Source organism: Poromitra crassiceps (assembly GCF_964638095.1).
Source record: "Poromitra crassiceps genome assembly, chromosome: 4".
Classification (NCBI taxonomy): Eukaryota; Metazoa; Chordata; class Actinopteri; order Beryciformes; family Melamphaidae; genus Poromitra; species Poromitra crassiceps.
In genome coordinates this window covers 60,519,476-60,539,713 of record NC_139626.1, presented here as the reverse complement: position 1 = coordinate 60,539,713, position 20,238 = coordinate 60,519,476, and the positions used below count along the sequence as shown (strand labels likewise).

Here is a 20,238-nt window from a genome sequence, read left to right as displayed (position 1 = left end):
AGAGAACCGTTCTGCACTGCGCAGCTCCTACGGCAACATCACCTGGAGAAAAAAAATATATATAAATAATAATAACAAAATGATTTCCGACTTTCAATAATAAAAGTCGATCTTGATAATAAAAATGATTATTCGAAAATTTGAATTGTGTTGCCCATCCCTACGAACCACCCATCTAACCACAGTTATCTTTGGATACCTCTGGCTCTCGTGGAGCTTACACCGGTTTAAAAGGGGGTGTGTCTTGTTGAACCTGTCTGGTGCTCCAAGGAGATTGAAACAACAGCCACAATTTAGTTCTGATTGATGCTTAACTAAGGCTTACATTTGGGCTAGGTCTGGGCAATAATTCAATATGTGTATCATCTTTCAGTTGAATCATGTTGTGATGGAATAATGATACTAAGTTATTGTGATATCCTATTCTGTTTTCTAAATGAATGATTAAAAGCAAATAATTAAGATCTCTCATTAAATGACATCGGAAACATTAAAGCTAAGATCGGTTAATTCCAGTCTTTGTGAATGCAGCGTTAAGGAATTTTATTTGAAAATTAGAATTGATCATCATATCGCATTAAAAATGCAAGATTATGACCTTGCATTTTGAACGTGATGTGATACACGGTATATATACATTGCTCTATTTTGGATTCATTTTAATTCTGAAAGCTGTTGCATGCGGTGAGCTTTTTTTTATTTCGGCATGTGGGCGGGATTGTCATCGTAATTGAGATAATTGAAAAATGCGTCCTGTCATCTGTGACAGGGTCAGTTTTAGAGTAACTGACCCGTGGAAAAGTTGACCACCATGCACACATCTGCCATTAAATATCCCGTGTGTGTGTGTGTGTGTGTGTGGTGTGTGTGTGAGTGATTGTGCGTATGATTGTGCATGTGATTGTGCGTATGATTGTGCATGTGATTGTGCGTATGATTGTGCATATGATTGTGCATATGATTGTGCATGTGATTGTGCGTATGATTGTGCGTATGATTGTGCGTATGATTGTGCATGTGATTGTGCATGTGATTGTGCATATGATTGTGCGTGTGATTGTGCGTATGATTGTGCATGTGATTGTGCGTATGATTGTGCATGTGATTGTGCGTATGATTGTGCATGTGATTGTGCGTATGATTGTGCATATGATTGTGCATGTGATTGTGCGTATGATTGTGCATGTGATTGTGCATGTGATTGTGCGTATGATTGTGCGTATGATTGTGCGTATGATTGTGCATGTGATTGTGCGTATGATTGTGCATGTGATTGTGCGTATGATTGTGCATGTGATTGTGCATATGATTGTGCATATGATTGTGCATGTGATTGTGCGTATGATTGTGCATGTGATTGTGCATGTGATTGTGCGTATGATTGTGCGTATGATTGTGCATATGATTGTGCGTATGATTGTGCATGTGATTGTGCGTATGATTGTGCATGTGATTGTGCATGTGATTGTGCGTATGATTGTGCGTATGATTGTGCATGTGATTGTGCGTATGATTGTGCATGTGATTGTGCGTATGATTGTGCATGTGATTGTGCGTATGATTGTGCATGTGATTGTGCGTATGATTGTGCATGTGATTGTGCGTATGATTGTGCATGCGATTGTACGCGTGTGTGCGTTGCAGGAGCGTCTGGAGTCTCTGGTGTTTGGCCTGCTGAGGCAGAGGAAGCTGGACTTTCTGGACATTTACAACGACGAGATGATCGCGGCGGCCAAGTGCATCGTCACACAGGTGGGAGGGCTCGTCTGACCCCGTGCCCGCCGGGCGCTGACCAGAGGGGGCGCTGACACAGACATACCTGCAGCATGATGATACATCACACTGACCAGAGGGGGCGCTGACACAGACATACCTGCAGCATGACGATACATCACACTGACCAGAGGGGGGCGCTGACACAGACATACCTGCAGCATGACGATACATCACAACCCGCTTCCACAACAAAATGACTCGGGGTACATCTGAACTTAGTGGGGGTGCACCAGCAGACACGGTGCGGGCTGGCAACAGCAATGACAAATAGTGTAGGTGTTAACAGATGAGGGCAAGTTTGAAAAAATGGTCTGACTACAATGAAATGGCCACTATGGGGACTAACATCATCACGCATGAATACAATTGGGCTCATTGAATCCACAAGAGTCTCAGCTTTCCAGTCATACCCAATTTATGCAATTCCAAGACTGTTTAGGGACCCCAGTATGCAGAAATATTCAAATAGAATAGGCGGAAATGACACATTTGATACTGCATGCTGACAACTGCATGGGATTAGCAAGTGGGCATGTCTGTAAAGGGGAGACTCGTGTGTACTCATAGAACCCATTCTCATTCAGATATATTGAGGGGAGAGGTCAAGGCACCCCTTTGAAAATGGCCGTGCCAGTTTTTCCCTTGAGCCTAACTTTCGAGCATCATTTCGCTATTTAGATAGAACGACATGGTTGCTTGGTACCAATGGATGTCTTAGGTGTTCTAGATTCATGTGATACCAGTATCCTCACTCTAGCTTTAAACATGAGCCCACTACAGCCTCTGAAAGACAGCAATGCAAAAAAGATTGCAAAAGAGTTTGTTTCTGATGTGTGATCTGACTCGTCTCTCTTTGCAGTGTGTGGCGGAAAACGTCTCGCAGATAGAAGACATTGACACCGAAGTCGTCACTAAGTAAGTAGAGCTGTTCACTCACTAAACATATTTTTGAAGCAGCAAAACCCGTAAACAAGGGAATTGGACATTTTGGCGTACGTTGTATATTTCTAAAAGTCCCTCCACACAAAGCAGGACGTGTGTGTTCCAGTTTAGTACTTTGGGACGATGAATCGTCCCACTGATTGGCCCAAGAGAAGTTTGCGTCAATAATGTAGGAGGACATATTTCACTTCCTCCCCCTATCAATAAAAGGTATTTACAGGTGAGGCTCTTAGGTCAGTCAGGTGAGTCCAGACAGTCAGTGTATGATTGTTTTCTATAAATAAAAGGTATTTACAGGTGAGGCTCTTAGGTCAGCCAGGTGAGTCCAGACAGTCAGTGTATGATTGTTTTCTATAAATAAAAGGTATTTACAGGTGAGGCTCTTAGGTCAGCCAGGTGAGTCCAGACAGTCAGTGTATGAATGTCAGTGCAGCGTGTCAAGTGGCTCTGTATGAACAGACTGGAAGAACGAGGAAGACTTCTTCTGTGGTTTTGCCTGGTGTACACAGCACATGATGCATGGAGAACACAAAGGAAGTGTTTCACTGGCTGTGTTTATCTCAATTGTGTGTGTGTGTGTGTGTGTGCGTGCGTGTGTGTGCGTGCGTGCGTGCGCGCGCGCGTGTGTATTGTTCCCCAGGCTAGCTGACCAGATGCGTCTGATGACGTTCCCTCAGTGGTTGGAGCTGCTGAAGAGCGTCTTTGAGTGTTTCCTTCTCTTGCTGCAGAGGATCAAGGTGAGCTCAAACTGACGGCTAGACCTTTACAACAGAATGACCCCAAACGATGGCCGCTTACACCTGTTCAAACAGCTGGTAAAGTGGACTACGTCAATTGGGGAGTTTGTGAGATCCATTTGTTTTTACCACGGCGCTGGGTCAGAGGCCCCGCTGGGGTCATGTGATGGAAAAGTCAGGACACTCACTCACTCACTCACTCACTCAGTCACGGACATTTAGTGAGTTTAGTGGTTAAAGGGCTGTAGCTATGGATGAGAAGATGGTAGAGAGTCGGGATTCGAGGGGTGGGTAGGAATGTTGCTTAAGGTGCGTTCACACCGACCTAGTTTTTCGTTGGCATTGAGTTTGCATATAAAGTCAATGCAAATGAGCGATTGATCGCCCGGGAGAAAAATCGCTGGGCGTCCGAGCGACAGCGACAGAGCGATAGGGCCCATTCGCTCGTCGCCCGAGATGAAATATCTCGACTCGAGCGAAATTTCGCTGGCAACAGTTGCTTGCTGCTCAACGCTGATTGGCTGCCGTGTGAGTCAAGGATCACACTGGCTTGGAACAAACCACTGGTTTATTAGTGTGGCAACAAACCGCATTGACAGGCTGACGGCTGACATGAAGTGAAGTCTGTACTACCGGTACAGATGGTATAGATACACAAGCTTGCGTTAGGAGCACGCTGATAGGCTTAGCTTGTAAACAACTACGGTGGCTTGTAGTGGACAAACAACATGACATTTTTGTTTTCATCCTGTCTAACGTTAGCCCCCAGATTGTCCGTCAATTCTTGTGCCTGTTGACGAGCGATTTTAAACACAGCGACACAGCGATTCCAAAGGGTTGAATCGAGCGACAGGGAGAAAATATATCTCGGTGTGAACACAGCTTTAGAGGGATATGGGTAGGGATGGGTACCGAACTCGGTACTTTTACAGGCACCGACCGAAAGGGGGCGGTACTACCGAGTATCAGTTCACATGACTTAAAACGGTACCTCATTTCGGTACTTGAACGCATCTGAGTAATAGAAGAGAGTGGGTAAAATAGAAATTCCGACGGAACCTTAAGGCAACACGCGAGAGCGCGTTACGTCAGTACGTCACTCTACCTGAAACATCAACAAACAAGACCAGCCGAAAATGTGGCTACACTTTACCAAGATAGACTCAGACAACACTGGTTGCAACATTTGTGATGTGAATTGCAAAGCTGGCAGGGAAACACCTCAAACTTGAGGAAGCATGGTCAAACACAAGATATATTTAGCTAAATGCTCAAGACTGTAACGTGTTAGATAGGCTGAGGGTGAATGAAGCAGATAGCCTACCGCACCGCAGCTAACGTTAGCAGCACCTCCTCAGCTGTAACGTTGAGAGAGGCATCGACTTCTACAACATCAGGTAACGTTATTTAATTAGCTAGCGTTAGCTGGATAAGTTGTTTCACTGCCGTTGTGGTTGTTAGATAACGGGGCTTTAGCCTATCATCTCCCTCCCGCAAGTGTCATTTTGCGCTCTGGCGAAGATACCGTCGCTATGTTCCGAGCGTAAACAGAGGTTTGGGTGTTCCCCGTGCCAAAATAGGCATTCCAGCGCAATGTGTTAGAAAAAAAGGCCTTGGGTGCTGTCAATTTGAACGCCACCAAATAGCTGGTCTTAGCGCAAAAAAACCGAATGCCACGTTGATTTTCAACTAACCTACACTGCAGAAAAAACACACACCTTGATTTAAAAATGAGAATTTGTTTGTCATGAGGGGGGTCTCCCCGGAGAAGGTGTGAGCTGGGCCGGGTAGGCAGGCCAGGTGGTTCGGTGCACAGGGTGGGTAGAGGCACTGAGGCAGCGCTGTGCGCGGTCCCGCGGATCAAAATCAGTTTCTGGCAGCAAATCACTTTTTGACACAACACCGGCCAGTAGGCTATACAGTAACCTCTCTCCCTGCAATTGCACCATGCAACTATAGTTTAACCCAAGTGTACAATTCTGGTATAGGCTATTGAAATAGGCTAGAATTTAAAATCTCACACATCCCTAGTACCTTATTAAAGAAACAAATATTTTTAAATGTGTATGTTATAGCCTATATGAGCGAAACGACTAATTAATAAGCTACTAATTACAAAAGCATACATTTTCGTTACAAATCCGAACTGGTTCATCCTCCAATTCTCTCCCTCTCTCGTTCTCTCCCCCCTCTCTGTCTCTCTGACTCTCTCCCTCTCTCTTTTCTCTCTCTCACTCTGTCACTCTGCTTGCACTGAGCAAGAAAGAAGCTGCTGTCAGACGTGATGGCGGTGACGTTGTGGCTTTTAACCCATTGATACCTGATGCAGCATTTGTGTGTGTATCCCTTTAAGACCGCGTATGATGCGGTTCGCGGTCTTAAAGGGATACACACACAAATGATGGATATACACGCAAATGCTGCATCAGGTATCAATGGGTTAAGGGGAGTGATCTCATGTTAAGGGCATAAACACGCCTATGGAGGTTTGCGCCGAGATGGCGTGAAGCGCAGCGGGCCGACACGCCCACAATTAGGGCTTTGCGCGGCGCTATTCCAGCGCAAAACGGGCGCTAACGCAAAATTACCGCCGTTGCGAAGATAGGGCCCTTAGAGTTTAATGTTGTATTGTCAGTCAGCATACTAGAATTTCTAACTTCGATCCCAATCACCAGGAAAATATTGGTTCTCCGTACCATGATGATGACAACACATCAAAGAGGCATACAACTAATAGACAGAAGCATGCTTCTCCATCATCCAGACCGGTGTTTCTCATCAAGAAGAAATCCAAGGGCGAGGACGACATCGCCCCGTTCCTCCTGCGCCTTAGTGCGCACCTCACTGCTGCCCCGCTTGCCCATCTTCTTAATTTACACGCAGTTACACGTATGCTGACACACGCTGTCAGAAACTGTGTTTTATATGATCGTTTTTTACTAAGTTTTTTAGCCACTTTCTAAAACCATACTTTTAGATCCGACGTTGCTTTGTCTACCTGTTTAACAAAGCCATTCGTCTTAACGATCGGACACTCAGATTTTAAGTTATCATTGTTTCCTGATCGGGTCCGCCAGCCCGCTCGTTTTTTTAGCACGGGAGCTAGCTATGGGAGCAGCTTTCAGCTAAGCTAACGGGATCCACAGACTTCGGCTTCAAGACGCTATCATCTACAAACCGAAGCCTAACTTCCGCAGCGGGTCCACATGTTGGACCCGTCCCGGTAAGTCTCGTCTCTTGATGCCCACACTGTGATCACCTCTGCTAACGTTACCATCTTAACGCTGTGGGCTCCAAATTGGAGCCCTGCGTGTAAGTGCCTGAGCCCTCCCCGTGTTAGCTGTTGTTGCTACATCCCAGAACTGGTCACTAGCATACAATTATTTGCCTTTAGCCCTGTACTGGCCTCCTTTTTTTATCTGTTCCACAGCCATCCCATCCACAAACATGGCTCCACTCACCTCTTCTCCCAGCTGTGTTGGCTGCACCCGTCTTGCCGATAAGATCGCAGAACTGGAAAAAAGAATATCCACTCTGTACCAGATCCATGAAGCCGAAAAGCACATAAGCACCATCACCTTCGGCCCAGCACAGAGCAACAACTCCTGTGGCACAACGCTGTCACAACTGGATGTCACTACTTCTCCTCCGGCCGCTGCTGTCTCCTCATCGCCGGTCAACGTTCCCGACACCGCTGGCGCTCATTCTGCTCCGGTCAACGTCCCCGTTGATCCCTGGGTTCAGCTCGGGGCGAAACCCAAAGCTCCGGTCAATTCTACACCGATCCTCCACCCCTGGACCCTGGTCGGAGGGCAAAGCGGGAGGGGGAGACGCTCCTCCCGTGTGCCCCTAAACTCCGACATCCAGCTGGGAAACAAGTACAGCATTCTCGCGGACGCCCTTCCTCAGGATGAGGAATCCTGGCCTCCTCTTCCACCCTATGGGTCCCACAGCACCGCGCTGGCCGGACCTCTTCGTCGCCGCTCCATAGCCCACTTCACACCGGCACCGGGGAGAGCTTCTGCCCATCGCTCTGCCCACCCCTCTTCGCCCTCTCTGTCCATTCCGTCGACACAGGTGCAATCATCGTCACCGACCGCTCCCCCCCCATACACAGTCATTATTGGAGATTCAATTGTCCGGAACGTCAGAATTAGATCTGCGGCGACCTTTTGCTTTCCGGGCGCAAAGGTTTCCGACATCATGAACAAAATCCCCAGCATTCTGACCGATCACCCACTCGCCCAAAATGTTGTCGTGCATGTCGGCTGCAATGACATTCCCATGCAGTCCTCCGAAATACTTTACAAGGACTTCAAAGACCTTCTTGACTCCCTTTCAATCCACGGAAAGCGCACGTTCATCTCAGGGCCCCTCCCCCCACTCAACCGTGGTACGGGCCGTTTCAGCCGCACACTCAGTCTCCACTCCTGGCTGCAGATGACCTGTGCAGACCGCAAAGTAGCCTTTGTTGACAATTTCAATCTTTTCTGGAAACGCCCAGCTTTCTTCCGCCGTGATGGCATTCACCCCAGTGACTTAGGTTCACGCAATTTATCAGATAATCTACTCTACACAATCAGAAAATACCCCTTAGCTTGACTGTCCACTACTGCATGTCAGTCACTGGTCACTTCCGGTTGCAACCAGTTTACCTCCCCCGTCCCGTCAATTCAGATTAGTTCCGCCTCGCGGCCAGGTAAATGTATGGATACACTGCATTGTATTGCTGCTATCAGTCCGCACTTAACACGCCTGTCCCGTCATAGATCTAGGCCAAATGGAACTACATATAGTAATCTGGTCCATATTACTATACAACCACCTATACATGGATCTCATAACAATAATCTACCACCCACCCCAATCAATCTAAGTAGTCCATACATTTTTAAAGAACGAAAAGGTTTAGGTTTGATTCACTTAAACATAAGAAGTATATTACAACACCAAAAATTAGACCATTTAAAAATCCTGGTTTCCCAAGCTAATCCAGACATATTAGTATTGACAGAATCCTGGCTGAAGAAGTCAGACAGTGATTCATCCATAGCCCTGGACCATTTTACTATATTTAGAACAGATCGAGTTGGGCGTGGCGGTGGAGTTGCTGTATATGTAAAATCTTCTCTCTCAGTTACTGTTGTGAAATCTATCACTATTCCAAAATGTTTTGAATTGCTTATGTTAAGGATAGAACTAGGACCAAATAACTTTTTCTATTTGATAGGGATTTATAGACCTCCATCTGCTGATAGTAGCTCAATCGATAAAATAGCAAACTTACTTTCTCAGTGTTCTAATACAGAGATGATTGTAATGGGAGATTTCAATCTCGATTGGCTGAGTACTAAATCCCATTATCTTAAGGAGGTAAGTGGTAACCTTAATTTGTCCCAGTTGATTACAGAACCAACTAGACCAAACCTAAAAAATATCGCTAAGTCCACCTTAATTGATTTGATTTTCTCCAACAGGAATGATAAAATTCTGAGCTGTGGTGTCTTTGACCTAGGAATTAGTGATCACTGTCCTGTAGTGTGCATCAGAAATTCTAAACTAAGAAAATCACAATCACATAAAATCATTAAAAGAAATTTAAAATGTTTTGATGACCAAGCATTTCTAGCAGATCTCCATCTTAGTGACATTCAATATACATCTGAAATCCCTGATGTAGAAATGGCTTTAGACTTTTTCATTAAAAAATTTACTGCTATTATAGATAGACATGCCCCATGGAAAAAACATAGGGTTAAAGATAGATCTTCACCTTGGTTTACACCAGAACTTGCAGCTTTATTCAGAGAAAGAAACAAAGCCTGGACAACTGCTAGATACTCGGGAGACCCTTCCAATTGGAATCTGTTTAGGCAGTTTAGAAATAAATGTACATCTGCAGTGAAAAATGCCAAAACAAATTATTTTCTAGATTTGGTCACCAGGTCATATTCAGACCCATCAAAGTTCTGGAAAGCAGTGAATGCTGATAAAAATAAGGGCACTACCTCCTTACCCACAGATGTCAAATTTAATGATTGTTTACTTTCAGGACAAAATGAGATACACCAAGCCTTCAATATGCATTTTGTAAATGCTGGTTATCTGTTTGAAAATAATTATGCGGGGCCCCCTCCTGGTGATGAGAAATACGTACGGGTAAGACATGATCATGATCACCAATTCCATTTCCAGCCCCTCACAAATAATCTTGTTTTAGAAGCTCTACAATCAATTGACCCCAGGAAATCAACAGGAGAGGATAATCTAGCCCCCTTTTTCCTTAAATTGGCTGCACCCTTAATCTCAGAACAGGTAACACATATTTTCAATCTTTCTCTGTTAACAGGTACAGTCCCTATAGCCTGGAAAACAGCTCATGTAACCCCATTGCATAAAGGAGGAGATAAAAGTGACCTAAATAATTATCGACCAATATCTAAACTGTCCTGTCTATCAAAAATCCTGGAATCACTAGTGAATAAACAACTAAAAGCATTTCTTTCTAAATACTCCATATTGACCCCACATCAATCAGGCTTTAGAGAAAAGCATAGCACAATCTCTGCTACCACTTTAGTCATAAATGACATTGTATCTGCCCTTGACAAGCAAAAACATTGTGCTGCCCTGTTTGTAGATCTTTCAAAGGCATTTGATACGGTTGACCATTCCCTTCTGTTAAAAAGACTGTGTGATATTGGCCTTGATGCAAATGCTTGTAGTTGGTTTAAAAACTATCTGTCTGAGAGGCAACAATGTGTAAAAACAGGAACTGCTCAGTCAGAGTTTCTGTCAATTACTAAAGGTGTCCCTCAAGGTTCAATCCTGGGCCCTGTCTTATTTACTGTTTATATTAATAATATTGTTTCGTCACTTAGTGGTTGTCAGTGCCATCTCTACGCGGATGACACTATTATCTATTGTGTTGCGGATTCTGTGAAATTGGCCACTGAGAATCTGCAAATCACCTTTAGTGCCTTGCAGGATGCCCTTATAAATCTTAAATTGATGCTTAATGCTAGTAAGACCAAATTTATGCTGTTTTCTCGGGCCAAAGACATTGTTTATAACAACATGCATATATCTACTGTAGATGGATCTAATATTGAGAGAGTCCCAGAATATAAATATCTTGGTATCTGGCTGGATGAACAACTTAATTTTAAATTTCATGTGGACACTCTTGCCAGTAAATTGAGGCAAAAAATTGGGTTCCTGTATAGGAACAGATCCAGCTTCCCGATGATTAGTCGGAAAAGAATAATCGAAGCAATTTTTCTGTCTGTATTGGATTACGGGGATGTTATTTACAGACACGCCTCTACTTCTATTCTTAAGCCCCTAGACTCTGTATATCACTCAGCCATTAGATTTATCACCGGTGATAAATACGATACTCATCACTGTGTTTTATATAATAGAGTTGGCTGGTGTTCCCTTGCACAAAGACGAAAATTGCACTGGCATTTGTTTTTATATAAAGCCTTAATTGGAGACTGTCCAGATTATCTCACTTCGTTAATGAAATGGAAATCTGGCTATTATAGCACACGTACCACAAACTGGCTCACTCTTGTGATTCCAAGAGTTCATACAGAACTCGGAAAAACTGCTTTTAACTACTGTGCACCTCATACATGGAACACCATTCAACAAACACTAAAACTCAATACCCTGGTATCTTTCGGTCAGTTTAAATCTCTGATCACCAACCATTCCACCACCATAACCTGCACTTGTTTTGATTAACTGTACATACTTTATATTTATTTACCATTTATTATGTTTGCATTTTGTACATTTACTGTATTTATTATGTATGTATTTCTTTACTCGACATCATTGCAAATGAGGCTTGTCCTCAATGAATTTTCGAGTTTAAATAAAGATTGAATGAATGAATGAAAAAAACCACTGGGGCAGGCTGTGAGCGCCCTCTAGTGGGCTGCAAAATATTTTCAAGTTGAAGCTTGGAAAATTAGTGGGCCATGAGTCCGTGTTTGACGAGCTCTAGCGAGCTGAGTTTTTAAGCTAGAGTGGAGCTTCTGATATTGCCGGAAACTAGACATCCAGACAAATGCGCAGGTATCTGCCACGTTATGCTAGCCTAGCTCGCTGGGAAGCAGGGGTATAATGGCTCAAAAGTCGGCAAAGTTTTTGGCAAAGGTAAATGGGCATGGCTAATTATTCAAATCACCATTCAAAACGGGTCCCTTGATCTCTCACATTAACATATCTGAATTCAATTGGGCTCATTAGAACCACAAGAGTTTAACTTTCCAGCCATGTCTGACATGTCAGCTACATAGGGTTTAAGAGCTCCGCGGTCCTAAAGACACAGCATTCTGCATGCAGTGAAAATGTTGTTCCCACCATTTTTTCTTTCCCTATTTCTTCACACTGTGGTACCTAAACATACATGAAAAACGTCAAAATTAAAATGCATAATTTCAATGACCAGTTGTGTCAGTGGGCCTTAACACATTGAGTGCCAGCGACGCCATATGGCGTCATTAGAAATTTACCGTAGGCTGCCAGCGACGCCAAATGGCGTCAATAACTCGAAATTGTTTTTTTGACGGGGGGTGTCGATCTATGCCTCTTACATCGCCTCTTACAATATGAGAGCTATTGAATGTGTCTAACCTATTTTACAGAACCCTTAGGTGGCGACAGCGCACTCCAGATGAGAGAAAGTGGAGTAAAACACACAGAAGAAGTCGTTGGGGAAAAGGAAATCGCATTGCATCCGTCCGTATGCAGCTGCTTCATTGAAGCGTAACGTTAGCTGTGCCCCTGCAGCAGCCAATCTGCTGTCACAATTGAGCACCTCGTGTCCGCTGCAACAGCCCATTCGCATGATCAGCCGTGGATTTGTTATTATTCTCAAGTGGAAGCATGGGAGCTGGTACACGCGGCTGTAAAAAAGCTGGATGTAGCGGACTTCTCAGTGCTGAGCACACGCAGAGCAAACGCACTCACAGCAGAGCCAAGCAGAGCAGAGAGACACTCCTCCCACAACGGGGGGGGGGAGGAGGAGGGGGGGAGGTGGGGCACGCAGGACACTACAGCATACAACAGACCCAGGCAGCTGTAGCAGGCTCGATGCACAGAGAGCAAACAAGCTAGAATAGGCTATCTGATGCCCACCAGCAGTAAATCAAGACCAGCATGAAGGTGTAGGGTCTGCGCACGCAGGGGCCAGCGCTGCTGGTTGCAGCTAAAACATATTATTTGGCCAAACAAAATTCCTTTGTTTTCACTCTTTTATTGAAGGAAATTATTTTTGAGGTGTCATTACATCAGAAAATATTAGCAATGAGTCAATGATGTGCTTGAAATGCTTCCTTTCACAAAAGGCCAATTATCTTAGCTTCTAGAAAAAAATTGCTGTTTTTGGATGAATCAAGCTATCTTCTCCGGCTCATAACTAAAGAACGGAAAATGGGATCAATAAACTTTTTTTTGCAGGTGATAGAAGAGAGTCTCATCGTTATTTGTGCGTGTTCAGTGTTTACATAGTAATTATTAAAGAAATTATATGACTGTTTTAAAATGCATTGCGGCCTATGTGGCACAGTACAGCACCTTTTGCCCAAGGGCCGTGGCACTCAAAGTGTTAAAGAAGCTACAAGCAAGATTTTCGATTGTTATTAAACAGTCTAAATTTAATATCAATGCATCACATCTTACCTCTAATAGTAGACGAGACCAACGCAGAGTAGTCTCGCTTGAACCCCGGGTGAATCGGCCAGTGTTAGTCTCTCTGTGGCCAGGGCAGATCAGGAAGTGAAATGAAACGGTTTGCAGCAGCCACTTTGGCCATAACCACAAAATAACTATGTATTGTATGTGTTTATTTATTTTGTAGTGATACTATCAATACTTTTGGCAACCTTAGTTGAATGTCTGTGCTATTTGTCTCGCAGGCCACTCTGAGTGTGATCAAAAACGTGGTTCTGGAAATCCTTGACTCCAACCAGAAGAACCGACTCCTGGAGCAGCAGGCGGCGGTGGGTTCAGGGGCCCCGGCCGAGGGTTCGAGCCCCCAGCTGCTGCAGGGGGAGGCGGAGCTAGCCTACCTCACCCACGAGGGCCTGTTCATCAGCGACGCGCTCAACCACGCCCAGCAGCAACAGCAGGCGGAGGCCCAGGACCAGAGCTCAGCAGGGGGGTCCAGGCCCCAGGACCAGAGCTCAGCAGGGGGGTCCAGGCCCCAGGACCAGAGCTCAGCAGGGGGGTCCAGGCCCCAGGACCAGAGCTCAGCGGGTGGGTCCAGGCCCCAGGACCAGAGCTCAGAGGGTGGGTCCAGGCCCCAGGACCAGAGCTCAGAGGGTGGGTCCAGGCCCCAGCCCGGGCCGGCCGGCAGCGACTCAGCCTCCGGCACCACAGACTCTTCTTCCAGCAGGGATCAGGGCTTCCAGGCAGCAGGGGGCGCTACCATGACGTGAGTCACTAAAGTCGTGTTCGGAATGGTTCACTCATTCACTCACTCACTATAGACCTTATTCGATTGACGTCACTCGCGTACGGGCACGCCCACCGCCGCCATGTTCTCGACATAACGCAGCAGCTCTTAAGTGACAGCCTACGTAAGAGCAGCGTTTATAGGAAGCTAGCCGCCGTTAGCGTTACCTGTATCGTTCCAATCGTGTTCGGATGGTGACCTGCGTTACGCACGGCTGTAGTGATGACAGCAATAAAGTCCCCGTGGTTTGTTTCTATCTCTACCGTCCACAGACGTGAAGGGAGCGAGACGGAGGATACGTCAGCAGCACAGGAGATGTGTGGATAGTTGGGAGAGACAGGTGAAACTTTCTGACAGCTCCTCACAGCAAAGTCTGTTCACCTCGTTTTTTCTTTTGTTTATTATTACAGGCATTAACGGCAGCATACAAACAACAACTCTGGGGTTTTTATTGCTGTCATCACTATCGCTATTTTGTTATGGAACAGAAACGACAATAAGGCCGTTACTATAGTTGTCAGCTGCAGGACGGTATGTCAACAATATGCCGCTGTCCGGGGTTAGCGAATAAGGTCTATTCCCCATGTGGTGTTTATCTTATAGTGAACTACATGGGGAATGATCAAACAAGTTTCTGACAATACCTCACTCTTTTTCTCCTTTGGTAAAACACGACCGCATTGCATTGTGGTATATGGGAGAAAATGTAGGGTACATCCGCTGGTCACTGGAAATTACAGTGCATTGTGGGTATTTTATAGACTATAGTGAATCAAATGAGAATTCGGACACTAGTAAAACTGGCTAAGATACTATGTAGTCCACTATTTCTGTAATAGAGAATGGTTTTGAACAGGGCTTAAATGATTTCCTCAGGCTCTGTCCCATATGGAGGCGGGCTCTGTCACATATGGAGGCGGGCTCTGTCACATATGGAGGTGGGCTCTGTCACATATGGAGGTGGGCTCTGTCCCATATGGAGGTGGGCTCTGTCACATATGCAGGTGGGCTCTGTCCCATATGCAGGTGGGCTCTGTCCCATATGGATGTGGGCTCTGTCCCATATGCAGGTGGGCTCTGTCCCATATGGAGGTGGGCTCTGTCCCATATGCAGGTGGGCTCTGTCCCATATGCAGGTGGGCTCTGTCCCATATGGAGGTGGGCTCTGTCCCATATGCAGGTGGGCTCTGTCTCATATGGAGGTGGGCTCTGTCCCATATGCAGGTGGGCTCTGTCTCATATGCAGGTGGGCTCTGTCACATATGCAGGTGGGCTCTGTCCCATATGGAGGTGGGCTCTGTCACATAAGCAGGTGGGCTCTGTCTCATATGGAGGTGGGCTCTGTCCCATATGGAGGTGGGCTCTGTCTCATATGCAGGTGGGCTCTGTCCCATATGGAGGTGGGCTCTGTCTCATATGGAGGTGGGCTCTGTCTCATATGCAGGTGGGCTCTGTCTCATATGCAGGTGGGCTCTGTCCCATATGCAGGTGGGCTCTGTCTCATATGGAGGTGGGCTCTGTCTCATATGCAGGTGGGCTCTGTCCCATATGGAGGCAGGCTCTGTCCCATATGCAGGTGGGCTCTGTCTCATATGGAGGTGGGCTCTGTCCCATATGCAGGTGGGCTCTGTCTCATATGCAGGTGGGCTCTGTCACATATGCAGGTGGGCTCTGTCCCATATGGAGGTGGGCTCTGTCACATATGCAGGTGGGCTCTGTCCCATATGGAGGTGGGCTCTGTCCCATATGCAGGTGGGCTCTGTCGCATATGGAGGTGGGCTCTGTCACATATGCAGGTGGGCTCTGTCGCATATGGAGGTGGGCTCTGTCACATATGCAGGTGGGCTCTGTCTCATATGCAGGTGGGCTCTGTCCCATATGGAGGTGGGCTCTGTCACATATGCAGGTGGGCTCTGTCCCATATGGAGGTGGGCTCTGTCACATATGCAGGTGGGCTCTGTCCCATATGGAGGTGGGCTCTGTCCCATATGGAGGCGGGCTCTGTCCCATATGCAGGTGGGCTCTGTCCCATATGCAGGTGGGCTCTGTCTCATATGGAGGTGGGCTCTGTCTCATATGGAGGCGTGCTCTGTCCCATATGCAGGTGGGCTCTGTCACATAAGCAGGTGGGCTTTCTGTGCTCTGAGCCAAATCTGTGTCATGCTTGCATAGATTTGTTCCCTGAACATCCTGGAACCAAACCCAACTGTATCAGTATTTGTTGTGGTTCTTCTGACGAGTATGGGTGGGAATTAGGGCTGGGTCGGTTTGAAAATTTTAAAACCGGTTCGATATTGCCGTCTAAACCGGATCGAACCGGTATACCGATTTTTTTTGTAATTAACTTTTTTTTTTTTTTTTTTTTTTTTTTAAGCAGGGCTCCCGAGTGTGGCCCATAACTGTCTGTAGCGCAACTTCAGTCCACCTGATAGCGATATAACACCTCTAAGCTGGTATTGTCAACCAGCAATGATACTGAATAAAAAGAAGCAGGACACCTGTGTAACAAACACACCCTGTATTTATTTCTCATAACTATTCAGCTCAACTTTTCTTCTAAACATCAAAATAATAAATGAAATAAGACTTCTGCCTATAGTGCAACTTGAGAAAAGGCTAATAAAAACACAAGCAGTGCAATCAGAATGGATTGGCTTACAGCTGAGCTGCCTTATAAACTTCAAAACTCACAAATTCACACAATATAGGGCCTAGGCATGGGTCGGTTTGAACATTTTGAAACCGGTTCGATATTCCCCAAAAAAACGTATCAAAGCGGCTGCAGTTGGTGGCGATAATGCACCTCTAAGCTGGTATGCTGCCAACCAGCACGAACACTGAATACAAATAAGCAGAACCTTTTAACTGTAACAACACACTGTTTTTATTTCTCATAACTTTTCAGCTTAACTTTTCTTCAAACATCAACATAATAAACAAAATAAGACTTTTGCCTACTAGTGCAACTTGAGAAGAGGCTAATACAAACAATAGTGCAATCAGAATGGACTGGCAATTTTTTTTTTTTTTTTTTTTTTAGGTTTTTAGGTTTTTTCGGTTCGCACGTGATCAAACCGGTTTGGGCTCGTATAGACGGTTTTCACCAGAGCGCAACCCCACAGCACTTCCTTTTTCTCAGCATTCGGCAAACTGCAGAAATATTCACTCGACATCGTTACTTTTGTTTTCGCCGCTCAGCTGTATAGACGGTTTTCACGGAATGGTCAGTCCTGCACTTGAATGTTTTTTTTTCTTTTATGTCCATAGCAAACACTGCAACAGGAAGTGAGCGGGGGTTCAATTTAGAATGTTTTTGTTGTCAAGTTAAAACCGTCCATACCGAACCGAACCGGTAAAACCGGAAATCGACCCATGCCTAGTGGGAATCACAAGTTTCATCATGATACAATATTATATCGATTCTTTGGACAACGATACTAGAGCCCGACCGATACTGGATTTTTGAGGCAGATGGCGATACCGATTAACCTGACGCTGCCAGATGGACAGTTTAGCTCCACATTACGTTTCACTAAACCAGTCGATCTGGGAATGCAGTACCCCGACCCGCTGACGGAGGCGGGCACTTTTTCCAAGCTACTTGGCAGGTGATTGGATGACCCATCTGTCTATCACCGCTGGTGATAGACAGATGGGTCAACATATCAGATCGCCATGCCTCTGACGTCACGTTTGCGACCGGAGGAAGGTGCCTGTTCCTGATCTCCGTGGTAGTCTATCAGTGATTGAGTCCTCACCGTCCTCATCGTCGTAAAGTCGCCTTCGAAGCATGACGTTCGATTATAACGAACTAGTTGTGTGGCTTAGCCTTCCCAAATGTTGAGGGTCGTTTTTTAGAATTTAATACATATAATTGGGAACGTTACATTCAATTTCATTCAGACTGCCTGTCACTTCCGTGTGCATGACAAGAGGGATTACGTCGAGAGAATCTCTTTTGATCTCGCGAGGTTATCCATCTTGCAAGCAAGGTTAGATACCGATATCAGGGAGTAAAAAAATTCCGATACCGATAATATCGGCCGATATATATATATTTTTTCTTCTTCTTTTTTTATATTTTTTTATCAACTTTTTATCCCCCATTAGTGCTAATTTTTTATTTATTTATCCTGGTTGCTGCTCCACCCTCTGCCGATCTGGGGAGAGCCGAAAACTGGCTCCATGCTTCCACATGGGCAGTTAGCCAGCCGCTTCTTTTCACCTGACAGGGGAAGCTTCACCGGTAGGACATAGCACGTGGGAGGATCACGCTATTCCAACGAGTTCCCCTCCCTCCGAACAGGTGCCCTTAACGACCAGAGGAGGCACCACATCAGCAACCCTCAAATATCAAACACTTGACAAAGATATGAGTTGACATGAATTGAAATATGTAATGTAGGCAGGATATTTTACAGCTTATTAATAAACTCAATGCAATGAAACAGTAAACTTAACTGGGAATTTAATAATTATAAATAACTAGAAATACAAAAACACAATAGAACAAATACGGTAGTTAAGAAAAAATATCAAATATACACAACATGCTGTCTATAACTTAAAGGCAATATCGGCGCACCATATCGGCCGATACGATATATCGGTAATCGGCCAATATCGGCCGGGCTCTAAACGATACAATATTTGCTGATATCACAGTCTGCCACGATACGATTTGGATTTGATTCAGGGGCCTGCGATGATCGATATGAGACAATATCATAATGTCCATTTAACAGTGTTACATTTATATCAACTCACAAGAAGCAAGTAAAATAGGATTTGACAGTTTTATTTCTGAGCCCGTCCAGACATTTAAATGAAAAGCAATCTATTGTAAAGTGCCACATTTCTCATGTTTAAGTTCAAATGTTCTTCTTTATACCAGTTTAACTCAAAGAGCCCTCGATGACCTTTTGACCTTTCAATTATGAACATAACCCACATGCACGTCTATGCTCCCATCACCTTGGATTTACAAGGCCTATCTTAACACGTTCACTGCCATTGACGAGTCAACTCGTCAAAAAAAAAAAAAAAAAAAATTTGACGGTGGGACGTTGATCTAACCCTTTTACATCTCCTATATAAATATGGGAGCCACCGAACGTGTACAACCCATTCCACCGACCCACTAAGTGGCGACAGTGCTCTCCAGACTAGAAAAAGCCGAGCCAAAACTGCAGGGGAACGCGCGATGAAACCATTCTCATACTGTAAAATGGATTGGCGAAAACGCTTTCGCTTTCGCGCTGGTTGCTGGCGGTGGGGGATTGCAAATTTGCATAATAGATTATGGGTGCAACACACTTTGAAACACGCAGCATAAATAAGACCAAAATCGCAAAAGCTTCATCAAAGCTCTCAACCGAAACCCCAAGAAACGAGCGAGCCCATCCAGACTCGCCCGACGAGGGGCAGCCAGGCAGCACAGACAGCAGCAACTCGCTTGTGACACACCCGCTGCAGCCACGGCGGCAGGAGGAGAACACCCATGGAGGGAGGAGTTTGAAGGAGAGGGGGGTTTCCTGCTGTTATGGAGGAAATTACTGTTCAAAACTATTGTTTAGATGTCTGACGTCTTACTGATGCCAAAAATGAATGGTTAAAGTGACTGTTCTATCGAATTTCACAAAAAGCCATTTATCTCAGCTTAAATTTTCAGACGCTGAAACCATGCTGTATTCAAGTGCTAATGCCTACATAACTACTAACTCTACAAACTAACTCTTTTAGACAGAGAAAGCACACATTCTATTAGTTCTTTTGAGATATTTTGTGTTCACAAAATCTTAGCAGAAAAGAATCCTCGGCTCTTGAAAGATGAGCCAGAATCCTCAAAAAAACCCTTTGGCAGAAGCTACCTACAGTAAAAAAAAAACGGCTGGCAGTGAATGTGTTAAAGGTGATCTGTTTCGACGTTTTCACTTGGCATCGATTCAATACGCTATCGATGTGTAACGATACTTTCATCTAGATCGTCACAGCCCTACTGACGATTGTCTGTGTTCCTGCCTCTCTCCCACCCTGCAGGTCTGGGGAGGACATGATGCCCTCAGAGCTGGAGCTGGGCCGGGTGGCCAATAACATCCAGGAGCTGCTGTACACCGCCTCCGACGTCAGCCACGACCGCTGCGTCAAGGTCCTCATGGCCAGAGCCAAGGTCTGACTCCTCCTGACTTCTGACGGCAACCACAAACTGTCACAACACTTCGCATGCTGCAGCTTGTCTGGCTCAACTTGATCTATATAGCACCTTTCATGCAAACATGCAGCCCTACGTGCTTCACAAAGCAGCATTAATCC

The 20,238-nt window shown here is 45.3% G+C and overlaps 1 protein-coding gene across 2 annotated transcripts in view; it reads left to right on the top strand.

The window, feature by feature from the left end:
- vps54 (VPS54 subunit of GARP complex) overlaps positions 1–20,238 on the top strand; it is a 97,783-nt gene that overhangs the window by 41,836 nt on the left and 35,709 nt on the right. For both annotated transcript variants that reach the window (XM_083635619.1, XM_083635618.1), the window contains exons 9-13: positions 1,645–1,752; positions 2,636–2,691; positions 3,359–3,455; positions 13,388–13,905; positions 19,966–20,095. In XM_083635619.1, the coding sequence (XP_083491745.1) occupies positions 1,645–1,752; positions 2,636–2,691; positions 3,359–3,455; positions 13,388–13,905; positions 19,966–20,095 (909 nt within the window). The remainder of the gene's footprint in view (positions 1–1,644; positions 1,753–2,635; positions 2,692–3,358; positions 3,456–13,387; positions 13,906–19,965; positions 20,096–20,238) is intronic.